Here is a 26,677-nt window from a genome sequence, read left to right on the forward strand (position 1 = left end):
GAATGAGATCCTTGCTGGGTAGAGTAATCTTGGTTGCAGGTTTTTCTCCTTCATCACTTAAAATATGTCCTGCCACTCCCTTCTGGCTTGTAGAGTTTCTGCTGAAAGATCAGCTGTTAACCTTATGGGGATTCCCTTGTGTGTTATTTGTTGTTTTTCCCTTGCTGCTTTTAATATGCTTTCTTTGTATTTAATTTTTGACAGTTTGATTAATATGTGTCTTGGCGTGTTTCTCCTTGGATTTATCCTGTATGGGACTCTCTGTGCTTCCCGGACTTGATTAACTATTTCCTTTCCCATATTCGGGAAGTTTTCAACTATAATCTCTTCAAATATTTTCTCAGTCCCTTTCTTTTTCTCTTCTTCTTCTGGAACCCCTATAATTCGAATGTTGGTGCGTTTAATGTTGTCCCAGAGGTCTCTGAGACTGTCCTCAGTTCTTTTCATTCTTTTTTCTTTATTCTGCTCTGCAGTAGTTATTTCCACTATTTTATCTTCCAGGTCACTTATCTGTTCTCCTGCCTCAGTTATTCTGCTATTGATCCCATCTAGAGTATTTTTAATTTCATTTATTGTGTTGTTCATCATTGCTTGTTTCATCTTTAGTTCTTCTAGGTCCTTGTTAAATGTTTCTTGCATTTTGTCCATTCTGTTTTCAAGATTTTGGATCATCTTTACTATCATTATTCTGAATTCTTTTTCAGGTAGACTGCCTATTTCCTCTTCATTTGTTAGGTCTGGTGGGTTTTTATCTTGCTTCTTCATCTGCAGTGTGTTTTTCTGTCTTCTCATTTTGCTTTTCTTACTGTGTTTGGGGTCTCCTTTTTGCAGGCTGCAGGTTCGTAGTTCCCGTTGTTTTTGGTGTCTGTCCCCAGTGGCTAAGGTTGGTTCAGTGGGTTGTGTAGGCTTCCTGGTGGAGGGGACTAGTACCTGTGTTCTGGTGGATGAGGCTGGATCTTGTCTCTCTGGTGGGCAGGTCCACATCTGGTGGTGTGTTTTGGGGTGTCTGTGGACTTACTATGATTTTAGGCAGCCTCTCTGCTAATGGGTGGGATTGTGTTCCTGTCTCGCTAGTTGTTTGCATAGGGTGTCCAGCACTGTAGCTTGCTGGTCGTTGAGTGAAGCTGGGTGCTGGTGTTGAGATGGAGATCTCTGGGAGATTTTCACCGTTTGATATTATGTGGAGCTGGGAGGTCTCTTGTGCACCAGTGTCCTGAAGAAGAAAGAAAAAAAGAAAGAGAGAGAGAGAGAGAGAGCGAGAGGGAGGGAGAGAGGGAGGGAGGAAGGAAAGAAAGAAAGAAAGAAGATAAAGTAAAATATAATAAAGTAAGATAAAATAAAATAATTAAAATAAAAAATAATTATTAAGAAAAAAATGTGTTTTTTTTAAAAGAAGAAAAAAAACGGATAGAACCCTAGGACAAATGGTGGAAGCAAAGCTATACAGACAAAATCTCACACAGAAGCATTCACATACACACTCACAAAAAGGAAAAGGGGAAAAAATAATAAATCTTGCTCTCAAAGTCCACCTCAGTTTGGGATGATTCGTTGTCTATTCATGTATTCCACAGATGCAGGGTACATCAAGTTGATTGTGGAGATTTAATCCGCTGCTTCTGAGGCTGCTGGGAGAGATTTCCCTTTCTCTTCTTGGTTCTCACAGCTCCCAGGGCTCAGCTTTGGATTTGGCCCCGCCTCTGCATGTAGGTCGCCGGAGGGCGTCTGTTCTTCGCTCAGACAGGACGGGGTTAAAGGGGCAGCTGCTTCGGGGACTCTGGCTCACTCAGGCCGGAGGGAGAGGGAGGGGCACAGAGTGCGGGCCGGGCTTGCGGCGGCAGAGGCCTGCGTGACGTTGCACCAGCTTGAGGCGCGCCGTGCGTTCTCCTGGGGAAGTTGTTCCTGGATCACGGAACCCTGGCAGTGGCGGGCTGCACAGGCTCCCCGGAAGTGGGGTGTGGAGAGTGACCTGTGCTCGCACACGGGCTTCTTGGTGGCGGCAGCAGCAGCCTTAGCATCTCATGACCGTCTCTGGGGTCCGCGCTTTTAGCGCGGCTTGCGCCTGTCTCTGGAGCTCCTTTAAGCAGCGCTCTTAATCCCCTCTCCTCGCGCACCAGGAAACAAAGAGGGAAAGAAAAGTCTCTTGCCTCTTCGGCAGGTCCAGACTTTTCCCCGGACTCCCTCCCGGCTAGCCGTGGCGCACTAACCCCTTCAGGCTGTGTTCACGCCGCCAGCCCCAGTCCTCTCCCTGCGCTCTGACCGAAGCCCGAGCATCAGCTCCTAGCCCCGCCCGCCCCAGCGGGTGAGCAGACAAGCCTCTTGGGCTGGTGAGTGCCGGTCGGCTCTGATCCTCTGTGCGAGAATCGCTCCGCTTTGCCCTCCGCACCCTGTTGCTGTGCTCTGCTCCGTGGCCCCAAAGCTCCCCCCTCTGCCTCCCGCAGTCTCCGCCCGCGAAGGGGCTTCCTAGTGTGTGGAAACATTTCCTCCTTCACAGCTCCCTCCCACTGGTGCAGGTTCCGTCCCAATCCTTTTGTCTATTCTTTTTTCTTTCACCCTACCCAGGTACGTGGGGGAGTTTCTTGCCTTTTGGGAGGTCTGAGGTCTTCTGCCAGCGTTCAGTAGGTGTTCTTTAGGAGTTGTTCCACATGTAGATGTATTTCTGGTGTATCTGTGGGGAGGAAGGTGATCTCCGCGTCTTACTCTTCCGCCATCTTCCCCTCGTCCCCCAAGTCATGAGTTTTGTGTAAGAAGAGAGAAAACACCTTTTCTTATGAGAGTGCTTACTGGGTCCCAGCCTTTCACTACTGAAGGCCATTCCCCGCCTCCCGAGGACCCCAGGTTTTCAAAGATTATCAATTTTAAGCTTTTATTTTAGTTGAAGTATAACTGATGTGGAATGCAACATCTGGATCTTAAGTATACTGTTCAGTGAGTTTTGACTACAACTTGAAAATATTAATTCACTTCCCACTTTTTTTACTCAAAGATATATAACATTGCCAGTCAGAATCTAGGATTATCACATTAAGGCAATCTTGCCAAAAGCAAGGACTCTTGACATTTTAGTTAACCTGTTTAGCCTGTGTGAGGCTCTTTGAAATACAGTGAAGAGCCCGGTGCGCCAAGGACCTCAAGTGTGTAAATAGGCTCAGTTGGTTATGGGAAGAGATGGCAGGAAGACCAGGACCGTCATTGGCCTTATGCCTAACACATTCTCAAAACCACTCGCCTAGCTGTCATCATTGATTTTCAGGAGCTGAGCTGCGAGAGGTGTGATCTTATTCTTCAGAATAAAAAAAAATAATAGTGATTCATAACAATTTTGAAATTAAGTGTGTGTGACAGGATATTTAATGTCATAAAGGAATTCTTGTTACATTTTAGGTGTGATCGTGATATGGTGATATTGTTTTAAAAATAGATCTGACCTTTTAGAGATATGTGCTGAAATAGTTACAAATGATAGGATATCTGGGATCTTTTGTTAAATAATTCTATGTGATGGTGGGGGTAAAACTTCAACAAGACTGGTCTGAAATGATCCTTGTTGAAGTTGCTACGTGGACACCCATTATTCTATTCTGTCCACTTTTATATGTGTTTAAAATTTTCATAATAAAAAATTTTAGAGGGAGGAAAAAATAAAATTAAGAATATCAGTCAGGGTTTAGCTGTATATTAACAGAGATCCTTCTATGTATGTTAAGCAAAAGGGATTGAATATGGGGAATTAAGGCCTGTAAAATTGTTAGGAAAGATGGCAGACCAGGCTTTAGGCTGGGTCTCTAGGAAGAATCGCCAGGAACACCACCACTCATCTGGCTTTAGGGGCAGCTCTTGTGCCTCCATCAGGAAGCCAGGAAGCCGGTTTCTCATTGTTGGAACATATGCTCCAGGAGCACGTCACTTAGGCTAAATCTGATGATCAGGAATTCATAGCCACAGTTGTTGGCTCCAGTGCTGTCTGTGGCACCTGCTAGAATTGTACCAGCAAAATGGGTGCCTGGACCCCACCACTTTGCTCTCTGATTGGTGGAATCTAAATCTTCTCTAGACCCCTAGCTGCAAAGGAATGTGGGAAATGTAGTTTGCACCTCTCTATCCTCTAGATACAGAACTGGACTAGAAAGACGTGGGAACAAATATTGAGTGGGCCAATCCATCACACAGTGTCTTAGCGATTGAAATTGTATTTTTGTTTATTTATCCCCAAAAGTAATTTTGGACAACGTTTGAGTTATAGTGTATTCTTTGGTTTGGTTTTCTCTCTACAATTTTTTAATCAGCTTTTGCTAAACCAATATAACCTCTTATTACTCAAGAACATGTACCTTGCTCCCTCTGCTGTAGCTAGATTCATCTGAGTGGGTGTTCTGTGCACATTTGGCCTCCATGTCTTTGCCTGTGCTGTTTCCAGTGCAAGGAATGCCTTCCCTACCCCAGTCTAAATCCTACCTATTTTTAGACATAGTTCAAGTCCTAACTCTTTATAAAACCTTACCTCATTTCTGCAGGTTCCAATTTCCTTCCTCCCTCCCCCCACCTCCCTCCCTCCCTTCTTTCCTTCCTTACTTCCTTCTTTCCTTCCCTCCTTCCTTCCTGTATGTACATATGTATGTATGTATGTCTCTGAAATCTTTCTGGACTTATTCTTTGTTCTGTTGTACAGTTTGGTCTCTATCACGCAAATGTTTTATGATACACTGTCATTTTATATGGGAAGGTCTTGCTTGTTTCAGTAGGTTGTAAGCAACGTAAGAAAGACCAAACCAGTTTTCTCTGTGTATCCTCTCCTTTGATGCATATCACCATGAAGAGTAGAGAAGAAGTTTCTGTATTTTACATTGGTACTATTAGTAAAACGTACCAGTAAGCATGGCAAGATAATAATGCTTCTTAAGAATACCTCACAAGATTGCAGTGAAGGATCAGAAATATTCTATTTGTAACCTATTATAAATGTTGGGAGATAGTAATTGTGGTTGGGTTAGCATCAAGATCTTCACATGATGACCCCATTCGGTCTTTTAATTAACTGTATAGTCTGATAATTGCTTCAGTCTTTCAGTGAAACTATAATTCTTTTGTTTCTTAAACTCAACCTGCACTTCCTGTGTCTTTGTCGTTGGCCGTGTTTTCCTTCATTGAAAAGTCTCAGCTCAGGGCCCATCTCCACCTGTCAGTCTCCTGTCTACCAGGCAGTGTGACTGTCTAGCAGTAGTAGGTTGGATGTCAATTTATGACACAGTCAAGCGGTTAAGGAGCATTTGCCGTAATGGTGTAGACCCGTGTTTATGGACATAACTCAGGATAGGAGACCACATCTTGTTAAGTGAAAAAATATGTTTTAAAAACTCTATGGTATGATTTCCATTTTTGTAAATATATACATATTTTTAAAACATTTGTACTCATTCTTTTCATTTAACAGATATTTATCGAGTGCCTACTGTGTGCCAGGCACTATATCTATGTACGTAGAAAAATCCTTGAAGGTTATACTCCAATATATATACAGTGATCATCTCTGCTTGCTGAGATAACAGGTGACTTTTTTCTTTTTATTTGTTCTTTCTTTCATTTGCAAGCTTGTATTTTCGAATTTTTCTACAAAGGCCTGTATTATTTATTAACAAGGAACTAATATACTTTTAAAAAACACGTCTGTTTTTCAGAATACATACTATGTAATATTACATGAAAGACAGACTAAAAACAGTCTAAAATTCCAATGTTAAATAAAAAAGAGAGAGGAGAGAGAGAGCTAGAGAGGAAGAAAGAGAGGAGAGAGAACTAGAGAGGAAGAAAGAAAGGAAAAGAAAAAAAGAAGAAAAGAAGGGAGGAAGCATGTGAAACTCTAACAGTGACCCATTTTGGCTGGTGGGGTTTCTTGTACAATGTTCGCTCTAAAGATTCTACAGTGGGCATATATTAGCTTTAGAACCAGAAAATTTTTGTTTTCTTTTTCAAGAGCCAGTTCAAATGTGATTTTTCTGTGAAGCTGCCTCAGATCCTTTTCAGACTTTTAAAATCCTTTCATCACCTAGCACTCAATGTATACAATAAATTGAATGGATGGTACTTCCTAAGTGTGGCCTCAACCTTAGTGACAGATGTCACTAACTTTGTTAATTTTCCCCATTTTTCCAGTTTTTATTTTCAGGAGTAAGTTAGATTTCAGATAGGTTATTTCACAACAATAAAAATTTATCCTAAATTTAAAAAAAAAGAAAAAAGAAAAGGAGGTTACAATACAGAAAACACACAGAGAGACGAAAGACCATATGAGGACAGATCAAGAAGACAGCTATCTGTAAGCCAAGGAGAGAGGCCTCAGAAGAAATAAAACTTGCCATTAGCTTAATCTTGGACTTCTGGATCTGTGAAAAAATAAATTTCTCTTTAAGCCAAAGGCAAAAATGTATCCTATGTGATTAACTTAGAACTGGCATTTGCCTAATACTGACATAATTTTAGTGGCCAGAACTTACTCTGTTCTTTTTATTCTTTTCCTTTTTGGTCCATTGCACGTGTGTGTGTGTGTGTGTGTGTGTGTGTGTGTAGTATATATTTGTATTCACACACATATATTGATATGAAAGTTCACATTCAAACAGTAGACTCCAGATCTGTTGTTAGTCAACTTTTCCTCTCCTCAGAAATTTTTTGTCTAGTACCCTGTTTCCTACAAGTTTTTAGAGAGAAAAGGACTCCTTAACCCAGATTGGAAACGCCATCCACTGAGTGAACTTTTTTTTTCTTTTTTTTAAGATTTATTTTATTATTTATTTATTTATTTATTTAATTTATTTCTTTGGCTGTGTCGGATCTTAGTTGCGGCACGCAGGATCTTTGTTGAGGCATGTGGGACTGTTCGTTGTGGTGCGCGGGCTCCTCTCTAGTTGTGGCGTGCAGGCTTTCTCTTCTCTAGTTGTGGGGCGCGGGTTCTAGAGCACGTGGGCTCTGTAGTTTGCGGCACGCAGACTCTAGTTGAGGCACGCAAGCTCAGTAGTTGTAGCGCGCAGGCTTAGTTGCCCCGTGGCATGTGGGATCTTAGTTCCCTGACCAGGGATCGAACCCTGTCCCCTGCACTGTAAGGCGTATTCTTTACCACTGGACCACCAGGGAAGTCCCCACTGAGTGAACTTTCTAGCAGCCCTATGGTATCACTTCAGTGGCCTCTGAGGGAGTCATACAGGCAAGAGGCCGTGTGCCAAGACTCCTAGGGGTTACCCAGCCCAGTCCATTTGTGCAGCTTTCTTCACAGGGGGCCAGGGGGTGACAAGGGGGTTTAACCTTTCTGATGCACTTCAACTTTTGCAAAGTAAAGACAGGCTGTAAATGCTGCTGCTGTGTGAAGACACTAAAAGCAATTAGTCATGGCCCAGGCTCCAGCACTACCACCCTAGCTGGAAGAATCAGCCCTGAGCTGCCAGGTTAGCCTTAGACCAGGAGTTCGGGGAGCTCCAATCTCCCATCCTGGCTTCCTGCTTTCCAGGAGAGGCCCTGCCCTGCAGGAAGGGTGAGGCTCCTGGAATCTGAGGTATTAGACAGTATTTATCTTGTGGAAGCTGTAAAGGATCCTGGAACCAGGGAAGATTCATTCTAGACAGGAGACGGTGTGAATGGAAAGGAGTAAGGTGGGCCCTAGCTGTGGGGAAGAGAAGAAGGAAATTCTTTTTTTTTTTTTTTTTTAACATCTTTATTGGAGTATAATTGCTTTACAATGGTGTGTTAGTTTCTGCTTTGTAACAAAGTGAATCAGCTATACATATACATATGTTCCCATATCTCTTCCCTCTTGCGTCTCCCTCCCACCCTCCCTATCCCACCCCTCTAGGTGGTCACAAAGCACCTAGCTGATCTCCCTGTGCTATGCAGCTGCTTCCCACTAGCTATCTGTTTTTTTTTTTTTTTTTTTTAACATCTTTATTGGGGTATAATTGCTTTACAATGGTGTGTTAGTTTCTGCTTTATAACAAAGTGAATCAGCTATACATATACATATGTTCCCATATCTCTTCCCTCTTGCGTCTCCCTCCCACCCTCCCTATCCCACCCCTCTAGGTGGTCACAAAGCACCTAGCTGATCTCCCTGTGCTATGCAGCTGCTTCCCACTAGCTATCTGTTTTACATTTGGTAGTATATATATGTCCATGCCACTCAATCACTTTGTCCCAGCTTACCCTTACCCCTCCCCGTGTCCTCAAGTCCATTCTCTAGTAGGTCTGCGTCTTTATTCCCGTCTTGGCCCTAGGTTGAGAGGAAGGAAATTCTTAAAGAAGTATCATTCTAGGGTACTTTCTAGGGGTCCTGAAGATATTATCAGTTAGCAAAATGCTTCTTCGGATATACTAGGATGCTTAGATGGGCACATTGGAGCTTTGACTCTTAACTAGGTTACAGTTATCTTATGGAATTCCGGATCAGACAAAAATATCAAAACATCATCCAAGATGGAGCATCCATTCGAGGTTAAAAAAAAGATCTCGCTGACATTCTGCTTCATTCCATGATCCCCATTGCCTCCCTGAGATTATCTTAGTGAGGCGCCTATACCGTTACAGGCCTTACTTTTGAAGTTGCATTTACCTCTTAAAAGGGTTCCTGGACCTATTTCCAACGTGTGTGTGTTGTGTGTGTAGGCTTCCCCACACCCGCAATTGTCAACTCAATTCTGACACTGTCCACTGGTAGATAGAATGAGATTCTACGGGTCAAGGGCTCCATGCCACAAGGCTGCCCTTCACTTCAGACACCAGTCACAAGCCCAGGTTATATTGCCTTTGCTCCTGACTGACTGGCCATAGATTAGAGGTTCCCATGACCCCCTCCTTGGGTTCCATTAATTTGCCAGAACAGCTCACAGAACTCAGGAAAACCCATTTACTCACTAGGTGACCCATTTATTCCAAAAGATCTCAGAGGATACAAATCAACAGCCAGATGTAGAGATACACAGGGCGAGGTCCTCAACACAGGAGCTTCAGTCCTTGTGGAGCTGGGTGCCCAGTACGGGGTGGAGTTCTGGGTCCCTAGTATGGATATTCTTTGAACCTCCTCCTTTTTTTGCTTTTTATGGAGGCTTCATTACATAGGCATGATTGATGAACTCATTGGCCACTAGTGATTGATTCAAGATCTGGCCTGTCTCCTCTCCCCGGAAATCACGGGGTGGGGCTAAAAGTTCCAACCCTCTAATCACATGTTTGGCTCCACTGGCAACCAGCCCCCATCCGTAGGTGCTTTCCCAAAGTCACCTCATTAATATACCAAAAGACATTTATCCCCCTCAACACTTAGGAAATTCTAAGGGTTTGGGGACCTGTGAACCAGAAATAGGAACGAAGACCAAATATGTCTTCTTTATAATAAATCACAGTACCATACCTCTGTTGCCACCTGCTTTTTGATTTGTGATGTTGTGTGTCTGAAACTCTTTACCCCCTTATATATTATTGGTGACCACTTAGAAATTTAAATCACAGTCATCCATGTGGGAGGAAATGTGGACTCGGCAAGTCTTTCATTTCTGTGAGGAAATACAGTTTCAGGTGGATTAACCTAAATCCCCTGAGTATGAGTTTTTAATTCCCTAACTCCCTGACATGGAGTGATTTCACTGAAGAGACTGATTTAATCTCTTGCAGTTGATGGATAAACGGTTTGCTAAATTTCAAAACACAGATATGTCCTTTGCTGCTTGACCTCCAGGTTGGGTGGTTGATCCTGCATGATGCCATTTATTGAGGATTTGCATTTTTATTAAACTGGGATTGCTAAATCAGACGTGCTTTTGTGCCTGTTCAGTCTGTACCCAGCTATATGTGTGCCCTGTGGTCTGACACATTAAAATAACCTATTCGCTTTCCTTTTAAACACACTGCTTCATAAAAGGGCATCTCTCTTGCCTACAGATCACATGGCATTCCTATGAACGTGAGCATAAAGATTATGGGACATGACTCATTTTATAGTTAAAAATGGAGGAAGATTTATGAAAGACAGAAAATTTACAGCCTCTATAACTTGACGTACCAAGATTGCTTTAATGCTTTGAATAGCAAAATGTAAAAGTTATGTTATCAGCAAAGCATTTGTGTGTAATAGCTTATGCGTAATCAGTGGTGATATTCGTATGTTTAATTATTTTTCCTTGTGTTGTATTTTAGGGGTGTGAACCTTATATTTTTGCTGCTATCCATTTGTAAATACACTCAGAAAAGGAGGATTCGGACGACAGGTACTTTCTAAACATGCATTTCAAAAGTGGACTCGAATTAACTGAATTGCAAAACATGACAGTGCCCGAAGATGATAACATTAGCAATGATTCCAATGATTTCACCGAGGTAGAAAATGGTCAGATAAATAGGTGAGTATTTTTCCACGAACAGTTTCTCTCCAATGAAAGAAATGTCTCTAAAATATCATTCTGGTTTTCAGTTATTCTCTTGAATTATTCATTACTAAAGTTATGCTCCATTTGAAGATGTAATTTGAATTTCATATGTGACATCTGTTGGGCATCGTCTGCAACAGCAGATGAAGCAAATAGGAAAGTAATTTATTCATCCTTTCAAATCTTTCAATTGAGTCTAATAAAAATGTATAAATACATTGGACCACAACCAGCCCGAACTTTTCAAAAGCTCTGTGTTTATGAATCAGACCAACTGTTGGAATTTCACTGCGTGCCATATCTGAATGTGTACTACAGTCATCTGGCCTTGCACACATGTTAATCAAGGAATGGTCAAAGTCGCATTTGTCAATGTTCCCATGTTAAAATGACAAATACGTCACTACAAGCATCGTTTGTAATATGGATTTTAAGTAATAATAACACAGAGCCAAATGGCTCTATGAGAAATAGTAGATGAAACAGTTCATGAAACGGAGATATAGTACATGAAAGAGAAAGAAAAGAAGAGATACAGTGAGTGAGGGGAGGTAGGGGGCGGGTCGGAAGAATGCTGGCCTGGCAGCTCTCACCCTTAGCTGTGACCTCAGCAAGTCCTTCCAACCCTTGGGTCCTGTGTTTCTTAAGTTACAAGAGTAGGACCAAATATCTTTTTTTTTTTTTTTTTTTTTTAATGATTTGGGGCATTCTCTGACCTTCTGATTTTATCTTTTAATTATTTTAAAAAATGTATTTTATTGAAATATAGTTGACTTACATTGTGTTATTTTCTGGTGTATAGCAAAGTGATTCAGTTATCCATATATATATATATTCTTTTTCATATTCTTTTCCATTATGGTTTATCACAGGATATTGAATGTAGTTCCCTGTGCTATACAGTAGGACCTTGTTGTTTATCCATTCTATATATAATAGTTTGCATCTGCTAACCCCAAACTCTCAATCCATCCCTCCCACACCCCCTTCCCACTGGCAACCACGTGTCTGTGAGTCTGTTTCTGTGTCGTAGATAAGTTCATTTGTGTCATATTTTAGATTCCACATGTAAGTGATATCGTATGGAATTTATCTTTCTCTTTCCGACTTACTTCACTTAGTGTGATAATCTCTCTAGGTCCATCCATGTTGCTGCAAATTCTGACCTTCTGATTTTACAGCCAGCTTATATGGATCCCTTAGCAGGAAGCTTTCCAGCTTGGGAGTTAGTTGTGAGGTTTGTTTGAAGCCTAAGGCCTCCTAAAAGGCTGGGAGGAGAGAGTGGAATATACGGGGACTACTTACTAGAACACCAGCCATGCTACGCTTGCGGGAGCGGGGTCAAAAGGAAATTGGGAGGAAGATGAAAACATTATGTCAGCTAACCAGGCATCTTCACAGAAATCATTTCTGATAATCTGCTCTGCATTCTGATACAATGTGTAATTGACTGGGCTGCCATCATTTACAGACACTCAGAAGTTTCAGCCCTGCCCCTCCTCCTTGTACTCTTCCTTATGTATTCTCAGAGGTTAAGTCTCCAACCCAAATACTTCCTCGTTGCCATCCAAGTATCATTCACCATGTGATACTTCTTATTGTTGAACTCAAGTTTGCTTCTTTCACCTTTTCCGTGTAATTTTTTTTTTTTTCTTTTTTTGTGGTACGCGGGCCTCTCACTGTTGTGGCCTCTCCCATTGCGGAGCACAGGCTCCGGACGCGCAGCCTCAGCGGCCATGGCTCACGGGCCCAGCCGCTCCGCGGCATGTGGGATCTTCCCGGACCGGGGCACGAACCCGTGTCCCCTGCATCGGCAGGCGGACTCTCAACCACCTTTCTGTGTAATTATTAAGAATAACTACCATTTCTTGAGTGCCAGGTGTGATTACATATATTACCACTTATCCTTATAACATCATTCAATGTATTCTTTTGCAAATAAGGAAAATTTAAAAATTCAGTGTACCATAAGAAAATGGAGGCTCAGAGAAATAAAATAACTTGCTCAAGGGCACACACAGGTCTGTCTGAAATCCCTGTCTTTCCTCTCTGTCCTGCTGCCTCTGATTAAACTGCTTGGGCGTGAATGAGAAAGATAGTCTCTACTGTCAATTAAACTCTGCTAAACTCTACCAGTGCTATTTTCTGCTCTGGGCCCCTGGGGTGTTCTGTAGTCACTGCTGACCTGCAGTTAACGGTGGTGGATGGGATTCCAGCTATTTCACAATTAGCACATTTTAGGTTTATAACAAAGCTTCATTCCCAAAGCAGTGTAAACCTTGAGGACCTTAAAATGAGAGTCTTTTATAATATTCAGCTTAAGATCTGAACTTGATATTTAAAAGTTTTACTAAGAAAAAGTATTGTTTGGGAGGTGATAACCTCTTGCGGTAGGGGGAGGCACCCCTTCTCGCCCCTTGGGGTGCCTGCCAGGGGAGCTCACTTCCCCAGAGACCATGACTAAGACATGGACTGTACAGCCTTCTGTTTTTTGGAATTTGGTTCCACTGTCACAAGTGTGGTGTGATGCGTTTATTGCTTTATTTTATCTCTCCTCTTTCATTGACATGGTTTATGAATTTTGCTTCATTTCTGGCTCTAGAACAATGAAAATTTAAAAACAACATATTACAGCATGAAGCCAAAAAGGTAAATAAAAATCAAAGAAGACACCCACACACACACACACACACACCCGTGATTTCTGCAAAGCTACACCTAATACTTCTGACTCTTCTGTTAGCTTTTTCACATTGGTGGGAGGAAGGTAAGCCCAATTATATGAATCTAGGAAAACCATCTCCCAAAACAGTGAACTTCTAGGTAACAGTGCCTTTTTTTAGGAAGCTAGAGAAAATGTTGAAAACAAATGTTGACTTCTCATTAGCTGGCATATAACTGATAGCTTTGCCTGGAAACTCCCTACTAGGATACCTTAAGAATCATTTTATTAAGTTTAGTTAAAAATAGAGTAGAGGGGCTTCCCTGGTGGCGCAGTGGTTGAGAGTCCGCCTGCCGATTCAGGAGACACGGGTTCGTGCCCCGGTCCGGGAAGATCCCACATGCCGCGGAGCAGCTGGGCCCGTGAGCCATGGCCGCTGAGCCTGCGCGTCCGGAGCCTGTGCTCCGCAACGGGAGAGGCCACAGCAGTGAGAGGCCCGCGTACCACAAAAAAGAAAAAAAATAGAGTAGAGCCATTTGGGCATTAGGACACCTGCTCTTATTCCAGTTCAGTTGTCTTATTTCATGCCCTAATTTGTGGGTTGTAGTCACAGAAACCTATACCTGGAAGAGCAAAGCCTTTTTTTTTTTTTTTAACATCTTTGTTGGAGTATAATTGCTTTACAAAGCAAAGCCTTTTGAAATGTCCACTGGGCCAGTACTGCTGACATTTAATGTGCATGTGAAACACCTGGAAACCTTGTCAACATGCAGGTTCTGACTCAGTAGCTCTGGTACCGGGCCTGAGATTCTAATTTCTCACAAGCTTCCAGGTGATGCCCTTACAGCTGGTCCATGGACCACATTTTGAGTAATGAGCTCTAGACATTCTTCTAGACGTGGGCTTCTTGAGAGAAGGACCCATCTTAATCATTTTTATATCTCTTGTACCTTGTAATGATATGGTAATAGTGCCTGGAGCAGGGCAGGCATTACAAAGTATTTGTTAAATGAAAGAAAGAGACAGAGACAGACAGAGAGAGCAGTTAAGTGCATGGTTTGGATTTCAACTTATATTGAATCCTGGCTCCATCCATAGGTCTTGTGTGATCTTGTACTTTAAGCCTTAGTTCCATCCCTGTAACACAGGGATAAAAATAATACCTGACCTCCTGGGATTGTTGGGGAATATTAAATGCAATGCTGTTTGTAGGTTAAGGACTCAGGCTGTACCATCAGCCCGCTTAGGTTCAAATCCTGGCTCAGCAATTTAGTTATAATGTAACTTTGGTCAAGTTACTTAATTTTTCCAAAATGGAGCTAAAAATAGTACTAATCACATGCAATTATTGTGAAAAGAGATGAGAAAACTCATGTAAAGCACTTGACACGGTGTCTGGCAAGAGTAAGTCTTTTAGTACGAGGCAAGTCTCTAACAGTAAACGTGCAATCCTCTTTCTTTGGCAAGCACTTCTTTCTTCTGCACCCAAGGACTAATAATACTGTTTTAGGTTTGGGATGATTGTTGGTTATAGTTATCTTAAAGTCGTTGAAATATTAATAGATTATCCTAGCTGTAGCCAGGCAAATATTCACATATTTTAATATTTATCTACTGTTGCCCTAATCTCCATGAATAGTTATTGTTGTTATGACCCAGGAAGCTTCTAACAAAATTTGAGAGTCTTTCATTAAGGTATTTCTTAATGAGGAACTCTTGTCACTACACCTTACATCAGCCTTTTTTTTTCCTTGGTCCCCGTATGTCTTCCGGAGTTCATGAACTACATTTGTATCATCGGGAGGACCCTTGAAAAGTTACCCCTTCTCTTCTTCTAATGTCTTTTCTATACCTTAGGGAAGAAGATACCATAACTTCTTCGCATATTCAGTTTTCATTTCAGAAAATTCTTCCCTGGCTTTAATTGCTCCTGCTACAACGAAAATCTGTTTTCTCCTATTTTGGGTAGAGTTTATCCACCAGATAAGGCTTTTCTCACCTCTCAGTCTTCTCTTTAAATGCCTATTTCTTTAATTCTTTCATGTTTTCCAGTCTCTCAGTTACATGCTTCTTTCCTCCTTTTCTCTTTTCCTTTTTTATAGACTGTTAGTTTCAGGGAAAGAGCTAGGAAAGGTCATTTAAGTTCAACCACTCATCTCTTTTGTGTTATAAATCTTCCAATGGAACACTGTAACCTAGTGAGAACCTGATTGGTAGAGATTAAAATAGGAAGATTATCTTCCCATTGTACAACCCATCCTTAACTGGATTGTTGTTGATTGATTTTTGGCTTCAAATAACTGCTCTATATTGCTTGTCTCCCTTCACACTACCTCAGTGTAACGCCTACATCCTTTTTAAGGCTTTGTCTGTTGAAGGTCAGCATGACAGCCACTGTAGATTTTTGTTTTGTTTTGTTCACAGAACAATTGGCTACCTAAGAGTTGATCAGATTCTGCTTTATGGGTACAGAACGACCCACTGAAAATGCTTTTTTAATCATACTTTTATCATTCCCAAGACCTCATGTCAAAGGCACCTTCTCCAATAGTGCATTTTTAAGTCAATAAAGAGGTCTTTGCCAGAGGTCAGTGCTTTTTAACATGAAATTGCATTTTTAAAATGGTGAGATAACAGAAACTTGTGGTAAGCTGCTTGACCTAGTTATTATAAATGGACTTTTCCATTACAAAAAAAAAAAGTTTGGTTTTATTTTGTTTTAAAAAAAAGTTTGCAGAAATACAAAGCAAAGATCGAAAGGCAGAAGAAAAAGTTGAAATACCGTAAAGAGAATACAGAGGCTTTATCTGAGTACTCTGTTCTTACTGAGCGAGATTTCCCTGCAGCCTAAGCTACTCCCTAGTTCCTCAATGGAAGAGGCGCATTTGGTTTACGGAGGGTTCCTCTGAGTTGCTAACACATGAGCAGGTACATAGAAGGAGGAGCTAAGGGAGTGAGAACATGACACCACCACTCTGGATGCCAGATGAGCTTAGTGCCACAGTCTGTGCTACAGAAAAATCGTAAATAGATCAGAGTCCGAAAACTGCGTTCAAACCAGAACATCAGCAGACTCATGGAGGCTGAGGGTTGTGAACGGGCAGGAAGGCATTGGCAGAGAGGAGGATGGAGGGTCTCTTGAGGGGAGGGTGGATTCCTAGCGGTACTTGTTTCTCAGCCTCTATTCTCAGAATGCCCTGGTCTTATCTTGATCCTCACCGCCTCTTGGGAAGACCATTTGGAAGAGCAGGGGGAGCTAAGACTGAACAGTGAGGCAAAATCAAATTCAGCAGTACCTGGAATTTGCAGGGCGAGCAGTTTGGACTCGAAACTTTTTCAGTGGGAGCACCAGTGAAGATTTTTGGGAAAACCTATTATGTCTTGCTGTAGAAAGTAGACAGAAAGAGGCAGAATCGGGAAGCACTCAAAGCACTACGTGTTTTAATGTGCTTTTTCATGGTTACTAATCACAACAGCTCTGCAGGTCACTTGCATTATTCTCATCCTGCAGACACGCTGCCGCAGAGAGCTGGCAAGCATGCAGGGGCCTCTTCTTCCTCCCCTTCCGTTGCAGTGTTTGACCCTGTTGAATGCCCCTGCATCCAGGTGCCTTTGATCCGGTTCTTCTCTATCAGTCTTCTGCCGCAAGTCTGGGGAGCATTGGCAGGCCAGGAACTTAGATCTGCCATAATAGGAGGTTTACTGGTGTTTGGTTTAGTTTATTTGAAAACGTTCGGGGCTTTCCCCTTAATTTAAAAACGATGGAGATTCTCTTTGAAAAGCAAGTCTCTCTGCAAGAAAGGCAAACAGGGGACCTTCTGGATAATGATTTGGTAGACTTGAGTTGATTGTTAAAATTAGCCTGATTGTATACAGTCTTTTATTTAACAGCCACACTAAATATGAGTCAATTTCAGTTTGGGAAGTCCAGCACCCCCATTTCCTTGGGCCGCCTGGGTGAAAAAGAAGGCTGCTCTCCCGGTCCCTCTCCAGCCAGATCTGTAAACCTCAGTTCTTGGGAAAGATTTAAAATGTTAAGGGCAAAAGAAGAGCCAAGGTTAGAGAACTGCCAGATGGGTCTCCAAAGACACAGCTTTCATTATGTCATTCTCTTGCTAAGACCCTGCAATGCTGTTTCTCAGGCCTCGGCCCTTTAGTTTCCTCGGGCTAATCCCACCCAGTAATGGTTTTTCCTTCTCTGGCTTCCTTATCTCATCTCCATTTTGCATGGCCTGATGTTCCTATTCTGGTGTTAGCTGGTCTGGTCTCTCCTCAGCTGGAATGTCAGGCCCTGGGTTTAAGGAGACCAAGGTTTTCTTCACTTCCTTTTCATCTCTGACAGTCACTGGACAGGTCCTAGGCAAAGGCAGATGCGGAAGGAAATAAACCGCAGGCTGCGCCGCTCATACCAGGTGGTGGCCTCAGGGCAAGTTCATAGTATCTATGTTGCCTGGCTTTGGTTTCTCCTGGCGAAATAATGCAGACCCGAAGAATATGGATTAAAGATGTAAACGGTAGACAAATAAAACCAACATTAATGATATATATCTTTCATTAAAACATGGTTTATGGTGAAATATAGCCTCATTAGAAAAAAGCATCATATGAGGGCTTCCCTGGTGGCGCAGTGGTTGAGAGTCCGCCTGCCGATGCAGGGGACACGGGTTCGTGCCCCGGTCCGGGAGGATCCCACATGCCGCGGAGCGGCTGGGCCCGTGAGCCATGGCCGCTGAGCCTGCGCGTCCAGAGCCTGTGCTCCGCAACGGGAGAGGCCACAACAGTGAGAGGCCCGCGTACCGCAAAAAAAAAAAAGCATATGAAAATATAATGTATAGTTTAAAGATATATGCCTCTTTAAGATAGTCCAATTCAAGTGGCTTTATATTTATTAGTGGAAAACGCACTGATTATTTCTTACTTAGACCAGATAATAAAATTTCCAGAAGGAGAGCCGAAAAGCACCCCTAACATGTCTTAACTAATACATGTAGCAGTTTGCTTATGAATAGACTTTTCTTTGACAATAGCACTTAAAGTTCTGATATTAATCCCGAATGTATTTGCTGGTCCTTAGAGCATTCTGAATTCCTCCTTCTGTATATTTGTGTATACTGTACTCCATTCACCCTGTCTGAACCTTTCCCACGTGTTGCTCTTCCTCTGTGCCTGGAGCTGTACTGATGTTTTACATGTACTCTCATTTAATTCTCCCAGTAACACTATGAGATAATATAATAGCGTCGTTCCCGTTTCACAGATCAGGAAACTGGGGTAGCATACTCAGGCCCTCAGAGCAAGTGAGAATTTGAACTCACGTTCTGAAGCCCATGCTTGCTTTAAGCCCTACTAGCTCTGCCTCTAACCATGGACCATATGCCCTGCTTCCTCCACCATAACTTCCTGTGGGCTACTGCTGCATCACTTATTACACACCCCCATATCTCCCACATTGCCTGGTCTAGTGACTTGCATATAAGCAGGTGCTGAAAGAATGTGTGATGGGAAAAGAGTTGTTTTCCTTTTTGCTGGGGGGAGGGAATTCCTATGTAATAACTTTGTGCTCCAGGAATGTGAGCTCAGAAGGAATCCTGCCTCCAATATTCTTTTAAATACCAGCTTTATAGTATTCTTGACATCATCTAATTTTCCATTAGAGAACAATCTAGAGAACAATCTATAGTACTCTTGACATCATCTAATTTTCCATTAGAGAACAATTTGCATTGCATATAATGTTTTAATTTATTAGTATTAAAATGATTCAAAATCTATAGCTCTTTTTGACTTATGGTTGTCTTTCATTTCCTCTCAAGATGAGCACCTGCTGTTTGCATTGTTTTGTGCTAAGTAGAGTGAGGGATATAAAAAGGAATGAGGCAAGGTGTCTGCCCTTGGAGCACGTTTAGTTTATTTGGTAAAACAAGAATGTGGACAACGAACACTGGCAAAAAAAAAACCAAAACAAAACAAAAATGAGGTAGGGAGAGTGGTTGAATAGGACTATAAACTCTTAAGTAACTGGTTGATAACTTTTTATGTGTGATGTTTTGGTAAGTAATAAATCATTTAGTCGTGATGTTAAATTTTCAAGTCATTATCATGAAATTAAATCATAATACGTCTCTTTACAGCAAGTTTATTTCCGATCGTGAAAGTAGAAGGAGTCTCACGAACAGCCATTTGGAAAAAAAGAAATGTGATGACTATGTAAGTGTCATTATAATAAAGTTTGCTTATTTTTTAAAATTACATAAATTGTGACAGATGTTCAGTTCATCCAGCATAGTACCAAAAACATAGCTATTTATTCACCGGGTTATTCCTCGGAGCCTATGTATTTTCTCCTGAAACCCATTTTTAAAAAGTAACTAGACCACTAAGAAAGGATTCCTCGAACTTCATTTCCCTGTTGGTTCCTGATAGTGCTTTCTTTAAAGGCTTTGGCATGATGATCTGTCTTGAGGACTCTTTTGCTTAATGTGTCTCTGTTCAGATTCCAGGAACAACCTCCTTGGGCATGTCTGTTTTTAACCTAAGCAACGCCATTATGGGCAGTGGGATTTTGGGACTCGCCTTCGCCCTGGCAAATACCGGAATCCTACTTTTTCTGTGAGTGTTGACACTGCCGTACCTTTCATTTAAAAAACTGTATTTTCTGTATGTTTCTGTTCATACACAGAAGACATTGGAAATACTTCGAAATAGTTCTTATTTCTTTCTGTGTTTTACTAACTTGGCTAAGTTACAGTGCATCCTTCTATATTGTTTGTTTTGAATGATTTTCCAGGAAGCACCTCATGTTTATAAGAAAGTAAAAGGAGAAAATCTTTTCATTAATCAAAAATACCAAAATAAGCACTGGCAAAAAGGATAAAAGATTTGAAAATAGCACTTTTTGTATTTTTGGACTCTAGACTTGTCACTTTAAATCTCAGCTATCAATAAATGGTGAAAATATTGAGGTGTTCAATCCATCCAGTCACCACTTTGGTATTGGATAGCTGTGGAACACGTACTATATCCAAAGGTAACTGCAAATTCGTTTGTAAGAAATATTCAAGAAGCATAGACGTTTTCAGTGTTTTAGAGATGAGAAATTATTCTGTACTTTCCCCCTGAGATTCAGTGAAAAGAAAACGGGCAATTTTCTTCTGAAATAAGTTCATCTCAAACTGTTGAATGAGATTTTCTGCAAATGTACACAGGGCTTAATTTCAGTTGGAATGAGATGAAGACAGATCATACAATTTATACCAGGAAAATTCCCACCCAGCCTGATTTCTCAGACCTCAAAGGAGTAACAAGTGGTGCTTTCACCCCCTGACGACACTCACGCTCTTTGCTGGGCTTGCCCAGTAGTCCTCATTGCCAGATCCATCATTTCCTTGGAAGCAGTGACCAAGATGTCTTCTAATCCTGCAAGTTGTGTTTATTCCTTTAAAAAGACTTAGAAGACTGTGATGGAAGTGCATTGCTACCCATTCCACTACTCAAGCATCAGAAATGCCCATCCAGGCTGCACCATATTGGTCCACAGCACTAGGGATTAATATTCATACTTTTGTGTGTAAACCCACTAGAGGTATCCATCCTAGAATCAGAACAACTCTGTGTAGGACAGTGAATCTAATACATTACCTTCCTCTTGTCAACCTAACCAGTAAACCCAACTGTAGCCTCCTCGCTTTATTGCCCCGGCTGGATCTTTCTAGGTGGTCTTTCTGTTTACGTATGCCATGAGCCAAGTGGCAGGTTTTAGGGTAAAATGACAGGAGTTGGATAAAATATTTCTGTGGTGATACTTTTTTTGTATATGTGAAATTCTGACCCTGTGACGATACCATAGATGGAGTTTGAGTAGCTACACTTGTGAAATTCAGTGCATTGACATGAAACATCTGACTGCTAATCTCAACTCCTCTTCTGAATTGGCTGTATAGTCCAGCAAGTTACTTAGCTATTCTGAGCTTCAATTCCCTACCCTTTGAAACAAGGAAATTGCACTAGAAAAATCTCAGAACTCTGTTAACCTCCAAAACCCTATGGTCTGTGACAATGTTCAGTCATTCCAAAGCCGGAAATATGTTTGGTTTGGACATGTGTTTTACACTGATTGCTTTCTTTTTAATTATTGTAATATATCAAGTAGTTATATGTTAACACAGGATAAAGAGTCGTTTCTTTGGTGATGATAACAAGAACAACTCTTGTGGCTCTTACTCTATGCCAGAAACTGCTCAGAGTGTTTTTGTTTTGTTTTGTTTTGTTTTTTTGCGGTACGCGGGCCTCTCACTGCCGTGGCCTCTCCCGTTGCGGAGCACAGGCTCCGGACGCGCAGGCTCAGCGGCCACGGCTCACGGCCCAGCCGCTCCGCGGCATGTGGGATCTTCCTGGACCGGGGCACGAACCCGCACCCCCTGCATCAGCAGGCGGACTCCCAACCACTGCGCCACCAAGGAAGCCCTCTTCATCTTTTTTATGTAGCCAGGGCTTTTGTTTTTATTTTGTCTTTTCTGGACACTTGCCAAATCTCTTTGTTCCCAGTGTTTCTCAATGCTGTGTCTTGCTGTGTGCCTTTTTTCCTCCATTGTGTCAGGCAGCTGGTACATCTTTTCTTTTAGAAATTCATGGTCTTCAGTTCTGGGACATTTTCTTACATTGTTGTGTTGATGAATTCCTTCCTTCTCTTTCTCTTTTCTCTCTTTCTGGAACTGTTACCAAGATTTTGGACCTTCTGGACTAGCCCTCTAACTCTTTATTCTTTCCTTTATTTTCATTTCTAAAGTTTTTCACTATACTCTCTGGAATATGCCACCAATTTTTTTCCAACTCTTTACTGAATGTTTTATTTCTCTTATTATTTTTTTATTTACAGGGGCTTTTAAACTTTCTTTGAATGTTCCCTTTTTATATTATTTTGTTTCTGTTTTACAATTCCATTGTTTTCTCTGACGATTCTAGTAATGGTTTTTCTCTGTTATGGAAAATTTCAGACATCAAGTAGAGAGTCTAAAATATCCCTGTATTCCCTTTATCTCATGACCATGCTTGTTTAGTCAGCCCCTCACCCAGATTGTCTTGAAGCAAATCCCAGCCATCACATCGTTTCATCTGTAAATATTTCAGTGTACTTCTCTAATATATAAGGACTGTAAAAACATAACCATGATATGCCATACCCAGAAAATTAACCACAGTTCCTTATATCATCAAATACCCAAACAATATTTAAATTGCTCTGCTTACCTTATTTTTCAAAAGCAATTGGATTGTTTAAATCAGTACTCAAATAAGGTCCATATACTACAATTGGTTGTTATGTGGTTTAAGTCTCTTTCACTCTATAGGTTCCCCCATATTCTATTGTTCTTTTCTGCACAGTTTATTTGTTGAAGAAACTGGACCATTTGTCGTATTGTGTTTCCCATAATCTGAGTTCTGCTGATTGTATCCCTGTGATGCAAGTTGATTTTTCTGTTTGTTTTGGACTCTTTCATTTTAGAATTTTTCCTTAGATGTCAGGTTGCCCTTCTCTGTCTGCTGTATTCAAGAATTGCAGGGGGTGGACTGGAACAAGGCTAATTGGAGCCTGGTACACATGAGTGGGGTTTGTCGGAAATAGCTTCACTAGAGGTGCTGTCAGTAGCCCTTTCCTTGGGGAACCAGCCGTGTCAGTTTCTTCTTGGCTGTTCAGATCACTCAGGGAAGATCTTCCAGTCACCTGCCTGTAGGGTCTGGGCACTGCTGCCATCTTTATGGGAACCAAGTTGGGGGAAAGGGCTTGGGTGAATATCTCTGTGCACGTGTCCACCCAATCCTAGTTTTCATTACAGAACCCCTCCCTCACAAGTTGTGCTGAGTCCCTCACTCGGAGACTTACATTTTATACTTTTCAGAGAATATATTTTCTGTATATTTATTTATCTTTTGCCAAGATGGGAGAGGAACAGTCACTCTGCTTTACAGAGTAGGTGCCTGGTCTGGGGAATCTAGCTATTTCTTGAAAGAAGTTCAACAGATCCTCTTTATTTTAGTTCATCCTGTCCATTGTTCCCTACTTCCAGTAATGCCACCAGGGCCTTTTGGGAATTCTGTGGTGTAAATTGGATTGGTCTTGGCTTTCTCCACTGCCAATTTAAGACTCAGCTCTGTCCACTTTCCAGCTTCTGAATTTTTGTTACTATCGTCTCTTCTCTCCTGTTCTTACTATCCTAGCAGTTTTATGCCTTAAGAAATCGCTTTACTGGATTATTGGGACCAGGGGAGCAGGAGTAAATTCTTGTTTTCAACCTACCATTCCTGGAATTTGGTTGATTTTTAGTTATACTGGTTCAGGGATAAGTGATCTCTTATCTCATGACTCCTCAGTTTCTGATTGAGACAAAGAATTGGGTAAAGGTGACTTTTAGAGTTGCCGGAAGATTTCCTCTGGGTAAAACTCTCATAGGTTGTTTGGTTCTTTGCAAGACGCATGAATAGCAAGCACAACACACCAAACCTTCAGGTTAAAGCTCATGAAGGTAGTTGTATAGAGACCCCAACTTACAAGTTTTTCACAGAATGCAGAGCTCTCCTACCTCAGAACAAGGGCTCACTCTGTGTTATAAAACCAGCTGTTCCCACAACTGCTCACGCCAAGAAGCAGTTGGCAGGAAGAAGACAATTCATCTGGTACAGGGCCCCGTTCCAGACTCATATTGGCCAAGGCAGAGAAATAGCCCAAGGCTGTCCAGGCTTCTTTAGAAAAGCAGCTGGGAAGGCTCCTCTGTGTCTCACTGAGGCTGGGTGCTGGGCTCTTCATTGGAGTCATCTGGAAACTTGCTGGGGTGATTTCTTTTTGCTGGATGAGTTTGGGGCTCATTTTTGGGGCCTGACTATGATGGCTGTCATTCCTGTTTAACACACGTCTGATTCAGTTCGATTCAGTGAATTCAGCCCTATTATGAGAATGCTGTGAGGTTTTGTGTTATCCTAAATCCTGAGGCCTTATAATTGCATCGGAGGAACCGGAAGTATGCTAGTGGTGAATCTCAGTGGACAGTTGTTCTAAAGGTATATGTTCTCTGTTGGCAGTAAAATGGGGCTGTTCCCTGAGGCAGCAGTTTGGGGATGTGCTGAGGCACGGGTAAGGGTAAAATGCACCTATTGAATTGAGTTTTCCTGAGTGGGATCCAAGGGAAAGGCAAAGGGTGCTGAAGAAATCTCTTTCCCCTGCGTCCTCCTCTTCTATTGCTACTCTTTTCCCACAGCTTCCCCATAACTCCATCATAGCAAAAGTGGGAATTAAAAGTAAATATTGGGCTTCCCTGGTGGCGCAGTGGTTGAGAGTCCGCCTGCTGATGTAGGGGACACGGGTTCGTGCCCTGGTCCGGGAAGTTCCCACATGCCGCGGAGCGGCTGGGCCCGTGAGCCATGGCCGCTGAGCCTGCGCGTCCGGAGCCTGTGCTCCGCAACGGGAGAGGCCACGGCGGTGAGAGGCCCGCGTACCGCAAAAAAAAAAAAAAAAAAGTAAATATTAGCACAGAAGAATGATGGCTTTTGTTTTGTTTATTTCACATTACCATCTCCCCAAATAGGAAAGTTACATTTTCTAAAGATTCCTATTAAACGCATACATGTTATAGAGAATTGATCTCTGAAGAGCATGTGACCTCCTCACTGTGCTAGGTAAATGAGAGGTTTATTACACCGTATGGAATCTGATAAAGTAATAGATGCTTTATATTTTCCCATAACTTCTTAGCATGTATCATTATTATTTATTTAATCATGTAACCTTTAAGGTTAAAACCATGAGAGTGTAATTCATGACATTGCTGGGAGCTCAAAGAGATGTCATAGTTTATCATAAACACTGAGTTTGTAAACAATCTGTTTGAAATGATCATTGTGAAACAGCGTTACAGTCTGAATGAAACAATCGTTTAAATTTTATTTTGGTTGATTATAATTCCTGCCTTTTTCTGGTGTCTTGCATTGTCTTTCTCACTGGGGTAGTGGTTGTGAGAATAAAAAAGATAATGTATCTAAAAGCACACTTTGAAAAGTGGCACGCAAGAAGACATTTATTAGTTAGTACAACCCTATAGGGCTGCTATAAGAAACTGAGTGAGCGTGTGTGTGTGTGTGTGTGTGTGTGTGTGTGTGTGTGTGTGTGTGAGAGAGAGAGAGAGAGAGAGAGAGAGAGGGAGAGAGAGAGGGAGAGAAAGGGAGAGAGAGAGGGAGAGAGAGGGAGAGAGAGAGAGAGAGACGGAGATGGAGAGAGTACCAGCAGTGCCTGGTACATAGTAACACTATGTACTAAGTGTTTGTTAAAGTATTAATTAGGTAGTTACCAAATAATAGTTAACATTTATTGAATGGTAACTATGTATACCATGTTATCTCATCTAATCCCCACCAGCAACACTATGAAGTAAATGTTAGCCCCATTTTACAGATGAAGTAACTGAGGCTTAATAACAACTTAGAAAATAGGGGAGCCAGGGTTCCATGTTCCATCCAGGATTTCTTGAGTCTAGAACCTGAGTGATCTAAGACACTATACTGCCTTTTAGTGATGCCTTCAGAAGCCAAACTTACATTATTAATGTACTTCTTGAGACAAATTTTATTCTTATCAATGGATACTTGCAAGTTAATCCTTTAGCTCTTTAAAATCACCTTGTAAAATCAGTCAGTGTTCCTGAACTATTTTACGACTGTTCCACCAAGAACCGTCACCTTTATTGTAATGAAAATAGTTCAGCAATACCAAGGGTACGAAATTGTGTATCAGGGGTGGCCGTGTTCCTGGTCACAGCAAGTACGATACATGCCTCTAGTATATTGTGAAACCAGTAAACTTTTTGAACTGCTTCATGTTTGTCATATCTGTGCCTGACTTTGCCTCATGTGCTGTTTAAGATTTCCCACTGCCCTTGAACTTAATTCCTTCCAGGGCTTTAACTAAACTTTTTGTAATTAAGGATTGAAAACCAAGAAATAGCAAAGTCAAATAACACCAAGTTCGTTATTAGGGAATTGGTTAAACAACCATAGTAGTTCCATAAAATGGAATGTTAGACTACTATTTAAAGGAGTAAGATAGACTTACATGTACTGGTATTGAAAAATTAAAAACAAACTGAATATTGGGTGGAAGTGAGGATGGGGGTAGGTTGCGTAATATGTGCGTATATTACACAGACTGTTTGGGAGGGTAAACAAGACAACTGTTGACAGTGGCTACCTCTGGAGGGTGACACGCGGTCTGGGGGTGGAGTGGGAGTGGAAAGTTTATACTCTTTAAAGTATCTTTCTACCATGTGCTTTAGGGAAAGAAACTAGTTGAGAAAACTGTTTTTTAGAGAACTTCAAATCACTGCGATAAGATTTTTCCTCTTTCTCTTTCCTGCAAAAAACTTGAGAAAAAAATATTTTCGGTGTCACTATTTAGACCACAAGAGCTAAAATGAGCAATCAGTACAGTGCCACCTGCTCCAAACTGCACTTTCACCACACTTGCCTGCAGACTGCCTTTGCATCAGCTACACCAGCCTCCCTCTCTTCTGTAGGGGCCGCCGGCACCGTGCCCATCACCTTGGCCCTTCTGCCCGCCCCCCTTCCATGC

General features: G+C 41.7%; 1 protein-coding gene across 4 annotated transcripts in view; it reads left to right on the plus strand.

Annotated features, from left to right (window-relative positions):
- SLC38A1 (solute carrier family 38 member 1) overlaps positions 1-26,677 on the plus strand; it is a 75,649-nt gene that overhangs the window by 14,250 nt on the left and 34,722 nt on the right. For 2 of the 4 annotated variants that reach the window (XM_032646637.1, XM_032646634.1), the window contains exons 2-5: positions 5,432-5,546; positions 10,174-10,376; positions 19,197-19,272; positions 19,559-19,674. In XM_032646637.1, the coding sequence (XP_032502528.1) occupies positions 10,258-10,376; positions 19,197-19,272; positions 19,559-19,674 (311 nt within the window). In that variant the 5' untranslated portion in view covers positions 5,432-5,546; positions 10,174-10,257. The remainder of the gene's footprint in view (positions 1-5,431; positions 5,547-10,173; positions 10,377-19,196; positions 19,273-19,558; positions 19,675-26,677) is intronic. The other 2 variants (XM_032646635.1, XM_032646636.1) reach the window with 1 other exon arrangement.

Source organism: Phocoena sinus, chromosome 10, assembly GCF_008692025.1.
Source record: "Phocoena sinus isolate mPhoSin1 chromosome 10, mPhoSin1.pri, whole genome shotgun sequence".
NCBI lineage: Eukaryota > Metazoa > Chordata > Mammalia > Artiodactyla > Phocoenidae > Phocoena > Phocoena sinus.